Source organism: Prionailurus bengalensis, unplaced genomic scaffold, assembly GCF_016509475.1.
Source record: "Prionailurus bengalensis isolate Pbe53 unplaced genomic scaffold, Fcat_Pben_1.1_paternal_pri Un_scaffold_70, whole genome shotgun sequence".
Taxonomy (NCBI): domain Eukaryota; kingdom Metazoa; phylum Chordata; class Mammalia; order Carnivora; family Felidae; genus Prionailurus; species Prionailurus bengalensis.
In genome coordinates, this window is record NW_025091170.1 from 80576 (window position 1) to 90462 (window position 9887).

The window sequence follows — 9887 nt, forward strand, 5'->3', positions numbered from 1 at the left end:
AATCACATCTTAGCAAAGACGCGAAACCCCTGTCTCCTAGGTTTGCGAGTGGAATGGGGCAGGGGATAGGGTGTAGGGAGCTATGCATGTTTCAGTAAGACTTGGAAGTGCTCCAAAGAGACATTACATGAAGCACTCTGGCAACCGACTGCTCTGAAGCCAAAATGTCTTCATTATTAATTTTCAGGAGAAAATGCAGAGTATTTTCTCTGGGAAAAGAGAAACTCCAGTGCATTCAGTCCCAGGTACTCACCCACTCCTATCGCAGGGCACAGCTCCCCAGAGATCCAAACCATCCCTTGTTAAGGTGCCTGTCTAAACAGAAACGAGAGCTCGGTTTACTCTGAAGCGACAGCCCCTAAGGTATGTTTTAACAGGGAAATACATGTCACAAACACGTTACTGAAATCAGCACCTCAAGGAAGGACACAGTCAGGTGGGAATCCTGGGGTCCTCGGCAGAAGCTTGGACGGCTCCTACCAGTTGTACCACCCACCAAGCTGGCGATAAAGGAAGAAAACGGTATCTGTCTTACAGACTTCAGAGGCTGGTTGTGAGGATCTAATGGGAAAGTCTTGGTAAGCCTGTAAGAGCTATAAAATGGGTGAGTCCCAGGTTTTACAGCAGAAGATAAAAGTAGGTCATCAGAAATAAGTAATGGGAGTAGACTTTTTCCCTGCTCTAAACAGGTGGTTTGCTCTTTGACACCTGTTAGGTTAAAGAGGGTGCTTTTTGGTATTTCTCTCCGTACAAGATAATGATGAAGAGCTTGGACTCGTTTAAAACACTAGCTGTATGACCTGGGAGAGTTATTTAATCCCTCTGAACCTCAGAGCCCTTACCTGTACAATGTGCTTATAATCGGATGAGGTTATTGTGAACGTCAAATTGGATAATACAAATAAAGTGCTTGATTTAATGTCTGACAGAGTAAGAGCAAATTATGATAATTACCCCTAATTATTACTTATTTTATGCAAATTCATGTCATAATGATTTGTCCCACCCCTGCTTCTTTTGCCAAGTGCAGGGATGAGATGACCCCACAAATAGAACATTCTTCTTTGTTATGCTAATTGGATCACAAAATAATTCAGAAATGCTGGCAAGAGCCATGTTAGCCTTCTGATCGTGGTAGGTCTCTCTGATAGTCCAGTAACCATGTAATATAGCTCTGATCCTATTACTTTTCTGTCCTCAAGAACTTCAATGTCCTGTTTAATGGACACAGGGTTTCCATTCGGGAAGATAGAACAATTCTCAAGATGGATGGCGGTGATGATTGCGCAACAATGTAAGTGCACTTAAAGCCACTTAAAGATGGTCAAAACGGTAAATTTTATGGAATGTTCATTTTGCCACAACAAAAGTAAGAAAAAGGAGAACAACAATTAAAAAAGCAAAAACAGAACCAAAAACCACTTTCAAAGGTTCAGCACTGCCTGAAAGGTATGTACAAATGTCTTAGCCAGATAGCAAAGGTGTACAAACCTCTCCCATTACTGACGTCTTGCTCTGGTCAAAACCACCGGCTCTATTGCTTTCCTAAATCCACTCATTTGCCCATATTCACCTGCCTATTATACCCTTGTGTTGTATTAATTTTCTATATATTATGATGATTTGACATCTTAAAAAACCTTTCTAAGGAAAGACTCCATCTCCTGGGCTAGCCAATTCTTAGAGATAGTAAGGGACTCTGCGTGCCTTTGACATGCAAACTAATCATCTACCTGGCCCCTACTCCTCAGGAGGCAATAGTCCTCTGCCTTCATCATCCTGGGGCCAAGGGCCAGAGACCACCCTGCAGCCCAAAGCTCACCCAAATCGTTCAAACTAGCCAGTCATAAGCTGTTTACCCTGCCCTGACCTGCCTTCCCCGTAGAGACCCCAGTAAAGGCCCTGGTCTAGGCATTTCCTCAGATCCCTTATCCAAACTTGCCATTCCTCCCATGGCCCATAGGACTGTGCCTTTCCTTACCAGGAGAACTGTAATGTTAAACTCCTTTCAAAGGCATTGACCTCTGTCTGCAGTCATCAATCCCCTTTATAAATGAAGACCTGGACACAAAACAGCCCATCATCCCTGCCTTACCCTCTCACAGCCCCTCCCCTCACTCAGTATAGGCAGACACCAGACCGAAAGAATATATTCAGGAGGAGGTAGAATAAGAGGCTGGTTGGGAATAACTGGCATATAGTCAAGAATAATTTTAAGCAATATACTACAGATGGGAAAATACAGTAAGGATTTGATTGGAGCTTTCCTATAGCCAAGTGCAACTGCCCAAGGAAAATACAGTTAAATAAATTCTTCCCTTTTTTATTCATTATTTATTATGATTAATTATTATTTATTCATCATTATGCATTATTCATTATTCATCATTGTCTATTATTATCCATTATTTATTTATTCATTATTAAACCAATAAATATTTATTGGGCACTGACTATACGCTAGGCAATATTCTTGACCATGGTAGTGGTCAAGCAGGGACCATAGTGAAGGGTTTAAGTTTTGTTCCTTGTATGTGGTTTTGTCTGGGGAGGGACAGAATGTTACCTTAATTAACTGTGTTTTAGAAAATACTAGAGCTGGAAGGACTTTCAAAGACCCGCTTATTCAGTACCTACTCTCCCTCTTCTAAACCCCAGAATCTGGAAGCTCGAGACGTGCCTTTCCTAGATTACGCATCCAACCAGAGATAAAAGGAAGGCAGATAACACATCCTGTGTTTCCTGCCCCAGAAAAGTGTGAAGCGCCTCTACCCGATGACAACGATGATAAAAATGGCAATGATAATGAGGGTGAAACACACATACCTTGTCAAAGCAGACAAGGTTTAATTGTCCACATACATTGATCCTCTGGGGGCTGATGCAAAAGATGCCTCTCTTCTTCAGCCTCTTCTGGGCATAGATAATACCTGTGGTCAGAGCAGCAGGTAGAGCAGGAGGGACCGCAATTGTGATGACATCAAGGGCTTTCTTCACCACCTCATCTGGAGGCTCCTGGGACATAAAGTCACTCTGACTGCTTTATCTATCACTGGTAGATAGTTTTTTCCTACAGTAACATTACAATTAATGTAGGAGAAAAGATAAAAATAGAAAATCACCATTTGGCAACCATCAAAGTAATAATTTAGCCAAGAAATAGCAACGGGTACTACAACTAGTGGGTAAATTTAATGAGGATAGTTTATTTATATCGTCTCAAAGTATCTCTCAACAAAATATTTATTAATTACAAAGGGGAAAAGAGTAAATTTATAGTGGAGAAACCTGGCCGGTACTATTTAGCAAAGTAATCCAAATTAACATCACCAGTAATAGGACAAATTTAAATTATGTAGCACTTGAGAGGAAGCAACAAGGACATAGCATCACTTCTGTGATATCCAGCCAAAAATGCATAACCTGAATGTAACTATTAGGAAATATCAGACAAATCCAGATTGTGAGACTTTCTACAAAATAATCAGAGTGAAAGGAATCAAAGTCATGAAAATCAAGGGAAGATTGAAAAATAAAGAGATATGTTGAACAACACCATTGTGTGATCCCAAATCCTTTTCTATTAAGAACATGATTAACCACTGGGAAAATTCGAATAGGGTCTGAGCATCAGTTTCTATTAATATATCAATATTAACTTCCTGATATTGACGGCTACACTGTCATTTATGTAGGAGAATGTCCTTGTCTTTAAGAAACACACACTAAACTATGTAAGAGTCATGGAGCCTTAGTTTGGAAACATACTCTCAAATTGCTCAGGGAAAAAGTTATTTGAACTATTCTGGAAACATTTCTGTAAGAGTCACGTTATTCCCTTAAAAAAGAAAAAAAATAAATACATATAACATTGCCCATCTATCTAGAAAAATCTAAAAGTTTGCCAGCATAGTCTGTTGACAAGGCCATGAAGACACAGGCACTCTCACAATTTCTGGTGCAAATGCAAGTTGGTACCATCTCCATGGAAAGAAATTTAGCAATATGTACCTAGCAAAAGTGCATACACACAACCATCCTTTAACTCAGCAATTTTACTTCTCGAAATCAATGCCAAAGATAAATTGGGGGCAATATGAAAAGACATATGCACAAACAAGCCTTTTTACTTCAGCACTATCTGTAATAGTAAAAACTAAAAAAACAACAATAAAAAACATACTGCAATAGAGAATTGGTTGAATAAACAATGGCTCCGCCATACACAAGAGTACTATACAGCTGAAATCACACACGAAAACTATTTCTGTATCCCATTATGAAAGACTCTCTATGAAACACAGTTAAGTATATAAATACACTTGAAACTAATATCGCATTCTATGTCAACTATACTTCAATTAAAATAAAGCATGTAAAACATACACACCAGGAAATATAAGTTAAATGTGTATGGTATATCCCTGTCATCTAAACAGCAGTATAAATATATATAATCTTCTGTATACATGCGATACAGATATGGATATTGTATATAATTTTTGTATCCGTTAAATGTAAGAATAAATCAAAAGCAAACAAAAATGATTCTTCTAGAGATTACACAAGGTAGATAAAGAGGGATAGGGGGCGCCTGGTTGGCACAGTCCGTTAAGCGTCTGACTTCAGCCAGGTCACGATCTCGCGGTCCGTGAGTTCGAGCCCCGCGTCAGGCTCTGGGCTGATGGCTCAGAGCCTGGAGCCTGTTTCCGATTCTGTGTCTCCCTCTCTCTCTGCCCCTCCCCCGTTCATGCTCTGTCTCTCTCTGTCCCAAAAATAAATAAAAACGTTGAAAAAAAAATTAAAAAAAAAAGAGGGATAGGAGCCTGACTCTCCCAAATGTCTTGTCTTATGGATTTAAGACCTTTAAGATCTTTTGAACCATGCAGATAGTTTATGTAATCATAATACACATTTTATCTAATTTATAATTTATACATTATATATATAATTTTATTAAATTTATAAATTTATATTTTATACAATATATATTTGTGTATAATATCTACATAAAGGAATACAAAAAACAAATTTGAAAAGCTAACACTAAAAACCTAAGGCAAAATGAATGGGATGACCCTATCAAATTGTTGACATAAACAGAGAAGAATCATTTTGAGTAACTCTGAAACATAATTTTTTAAAAATGTATAATTTGTACATTTGAAACGGCATATCATAAGTGGGAGAAAAGAAGAATTCCAACAAAACATGAAATTGTTTTTAGGAATTATATTCCTGCAGGGTGTCTTGGTTTGCTAGTCTAAGATTAGTGTGTATAAGGAACAGAGCAAATGAGTAATTTGTTGCTATCATTGAGAATCAGGACACTTGAGATAGAGAAAGGAGAGACAATCAACAATCAACAATCAACAAAGTTAAGTAAAAAGCCCATAGCTCTAAACTTGAATTAGAAAGGCCAGTATGAACTCATAATGTATTGTATCTTTAAGAAATTATTTCCTGGGTGCCTGGGTGGCTCAGTCAGTTAAGTGCTGACTTCGGTTCAGGCCATGATCTCGCGGTTCGTGAGTTCGAGTCCTGCGTTGGGCTCTGTGCTGACAGCTCAGAGCCTGGAGCCTGTTTCGGATTCCGTGTCTCCTTCTCTCTCTGCCCCTCCCCTGCTCACACTCTGTTTCTCTCTCTTTCTCAAACATAAATAAACATTAAAAAAAATTATTTCCTACCTCTGTCTCTTAAAAAGGCCTAGCAACAGTGACTAACACGTAGAAAAGAGCACTTCTAGTGCACTGTTTGAGGTCTCTAACTACCATGACTAAGAGCTCTTTGGAAAAATGGATGTGTCCAGGTTTAGAGCAGAACTGTTCCAGATGAACTTGGAATATCATACCATATCAGAAAGCAATAAAATTTTCAAAGACTGCTGAAGTCATGGCAAAAGAATTCAGAAGCCAACCTGAGGAGGCACTCAACGGCCAAAGATGAGACAATTTGAGCACAGTAAGAATAAAAATTGCCATGGAGAGAAATGTACCAACAACGTTTAACATTATACATCCAGGGGCGCCTGGGTGGCTCAGTCGGTGAAGCGTCCGACTTCAGCTCAGGTCACGATCTCGCGGTCCGCAAGTTCGAGCCCCGCGTCGGGCTCTGGGCTGAAGGCTCAGAGCCTAGAGCCTGCTTCCGATTCTGTGTCTCTCTCTCTCTGCCCCTCCCCCATTCATGTTCTGTCTCTCTCTGTCTCAAAAATAAATAAACGTTAAAAAAATTTTTAAAAAAACATTATACATCCATATTGACTCTAAAAAAAATCCTTTGGATAATGCTAGAGGATCAACCCATTATTTTGAAAGCTGGTACATAAAAAAATAATCAAATATTAATCTTTTATTTCTTAAACAAACTGAATCTCAGGGTAATGAAATAGTTGAGGAGGGTTTTTCTTTACTGAAATATTCCACTTAGTATGTGAAGATGGTATGATACAAGTAGAAATTTGAAACTCCTAATGAAATAGTAAATCTAGGTCATAAACATTTGTTTGCTAATGTCACAAAAAGAAGATAATCAGATAGTATGCACCTCCCATTTTAGAAGTTCACAATATCAGAGTGCCTGGGTCGCTCAGTTGGTGAAAGGTCTGACTCTTGATTTCAGCTCAGGATGATCTCACCACCCTGAGATTGAGCCCCACATATGCCCTGACAGTGTGGAGCCTTCTTGAGATTCTCTCTCTCTCTCTCTCTGCCTCTCCCCTGCTCATGAGTTCTCTCTCTCCTTCGCTCTCAAAATAAATAAATAAACTTAAAAAAAAGAAGTTCACTATATCAACTATGAAGTATTCTTGCCAAAAACTCAAGCCTTGGATCTAACTACCAATTTACAGGAATTGCAAGCAATAGAAAATCAAGTTAAATAATTTTATGAATATGCAATCAACATAACCCACACTGTAGAACCCACAGGATGAACCACTTCCTTTCTTCAACAACAACAAAAAAATTTGCAAGGAAAATATAAGATATGGAGGAGGGAATGTGTAGAGTTAAAATAAACTTGAGACTTGGGGCCCTTGGGTGGTGTAGTCGGTTAAGCATCTGACTCTGGATTTGGGCTCAGGTCATGATCTCACAGTTTGTGAGAGTCGGCTCCATGCTGAAAGTGTGGAGCCTGCTGGGAATTGTCTCTCTCTCTCTCTCTCTCTCTCTCCAATGTTCTCTCTTTCTAAAAATAAGCATTTAAAAAATCATTTTAAAATAAACTAAAGGAGACTTATCAATCAATTGCAGTATGTGGACTTTACTTAGATCCTGATTTGAAGATGTATATACATGTATAAACACACACTGGTGATTCAACTAAGAAAATTTGAATACTTCTGTATATTTGATTTTTTAAATTATGGAGCTATTTTTTTAGGTAAAGAAATTTAAAAGGAATTGTTATATTTTGCATATATACTGAATATTTTTCAAATGAAATCACATGATATCTGGAATAGCAACAAAATAAATCTAGAGTGAAGGGTTCCTAGAGAGAGGGGTTCCTGGGTGGCTCAGTAGGTTAAGTGGCCGACTTCAGCTTAGGTCATGATCTCAAAGATCGTGGGTTCAAGACCCGCGTCGGGTTCTGTGCTGACAGCTCAAAGCCTGGAGCCTGCTTCGGATTCTGTCTCCATTTCTCTCTGCCCCCCACTCCCCACTCATTCTCTGTCTCTGTCTCTGTTTCTGTCTCTCAAAATTGAATAAATATTTTTAAAAAAGAAAGAAACTGTTGTGTAAAAGAACTATCTGGTTCTAGGTGTTAAAACTCTTAATCATCTAATGTATTCATGTTTTCTGATTTTGCCATTTTGCCAATTTGCCCCCGTACCTCCTAAATTAATTCATTTATAAATCTGAATTATATGTCCTAAGAACAAGTAGAGTAACACATAATGAAAGACAGTGTTATTAATTTATCTTTTTATTCATTTTTTCATTCACACAGCGTTTATTACACAAACTCCATGTGACAAAGACTATGCTAAGAGGTCGAGATAGAATGTTCAAAAAAAAAAAAGAAAAAGAAAAAAAAAAGATGTAGTCCATACTACAAGGAATTTACAACCCACTGGGAGAAATATATTTAATCAAATAGTCTTAAACTTAAATGTATCATTACAGTCCATAATTAAAAAACAAAATGCTTTTGGAGCATATACAGCCCATAGAAACAATAACAGAAAACTCTAAATAAGTGACTATGAATCAAATTGGTTGTTGAATCTTTGAGTCTCAAACCCAAAAGAAATGTTTGGGACTGAAATATATACAAATTTGAAAGTCATTTTAGAACTCATTGGTATATACAGCTAAGAGAACAGTGAAGAATCTCTCAATATACACACATGAAAACGCCATGAAGGCATACTATTACGAATAATAATAAAGCAAGGTAGGAGATTAAATGATGCTACATTTTACGTAAGAAGGAAAAACAAGGTTCATATATTTGCATTTGCTTGACTTGCCTAAAAATTTCTTCTGAAGAAAACCCAAGAAATAAATGTGGTTGCACAAGTGGAGGGGAAGAGAAAGATAGAAGATACATTGTATATGGTGAAGAGTATACATTGTATAGTTTGCATATTGTTTTTCTTTTGGGACACTGCTTCCCCCACAAAGGCCACTAGAGGAGGAAGAACTATAAAAAAGATTGAAAAAGAGCAACTAGAGAGGATAGTGTGTTGTCTCTGAAGTCTAAGGGAAAGAGCCCTTCAAAAAGAAGTAACAGAGCATTTATCTATCAAATGCAACTAAGAAGTATAATAAAAGCAGTATCGTGAAAAAAAGTGTCCGCGGTAGGAGGGGGACCATGAAATCAACAAAAAAAGGTGAAAAGTCCAATAAAAATTGAAGGACACGAATACATTTCACAGTGCAAGAAATTCAAACAGCTTAAAACATGAGCAATTACTCAAATTGTAATAGAAAACATGTTGTTGAAGTTATGCAATTCTATTGTCACTTATATTGGCAAAGATAAGGATAACCAACACTCTACTGTTGGGAGAAGTGTAAATTAGTATTACTTGTTTAAGATGACTTTTGAGGATGCTTATGAAAACACTATACCTAGTTTACAATTAATTTCAGGTGTAAAAATTTTATGTCTCTATGTCAATATATATAAGCACACATATGTGTACTTTTTATATCCATATGCATGTGTAATATAAATACATAAAATTTATATATATTTATAAACACACTTATATGGTGTTGTGTTAAAAGATACATGTGCAAGAATTGTGATTGTTTTAACAGCAAAAGACTAGAAATATTCTAACTATCCATCAACATCAGACCAGTTTAAAAAGTTATGGTGCATCTAGAGAAAACATATTTGGACAGACATGAAAGATATTTCCAATATATTAGGTGACATATGGGAGCAAGCGCACAACAGTGCATCCAGTGTTTCTATTTATGTGGAAAAAATTAGTGCAAATGCGTTTAATACTGCTCAAGGTCATAGAACTTTTGGTCTCAGTGAATGACTTTGGAAAGGGAACCTGGATACTGGGAGATCCAAACTGGGAAGGATAATTACTTTTTATTTATACGGTTGTGTCTATTTGAACTTGTTAAAAATCATGTGCGTATATTACTCTTTCTATTAAGAAAAAATTAGTTTAAAAAAAATGAAGTTTATAATTTTTATTTTAAAAAGTTTATGTATTTATTTTGACAGACAGTGAGAGAACACGCACGTGAGCAGGGGAAAGGCCGAGAGAGAGGGAGAGAGAGAATCCCAAACAGGTTCCAGTACCAGTGCAAAGCCCAACACCGGTCTCAAACCCATGAACCATGAGATCCTGAACTGAGCTGAAATCAAGAGTCAGATGCCCACCTGACTGAGTCCCCCAGGCACCTCTAAAAAAA

At 37.5% G+C, this 9887-nt stretch overlaps 1 protein-coding gene across 1 annotated transcript in view; it reads right to left on the reverse strand.

Moving 5' to 3' along the window:
• The window catches only part of LOC122478470 (probable cation-transporting ATPase 13A4), a 50740-nt gene extending 47716 nt beyond the window's left edge, over nt 1–3024 (reverse strand). The window contains exons 1-2 of the mRNA XM_043572062.1: nt 2827–3024; nt 254–315 (exon numbers count right to left, since the gene is read on the reverse strand). Of these exons, the coding sequence (XP_043427997.1) occupies nt 254–315; nt 2827–3024 (260 nt within the window). The remainder of the gene's footprint in view (nt 1–253; nt 316–2826) is intronic.
• Between the last annotated feature and the right edge of the window lie 6863 nt (nt 3025–9887).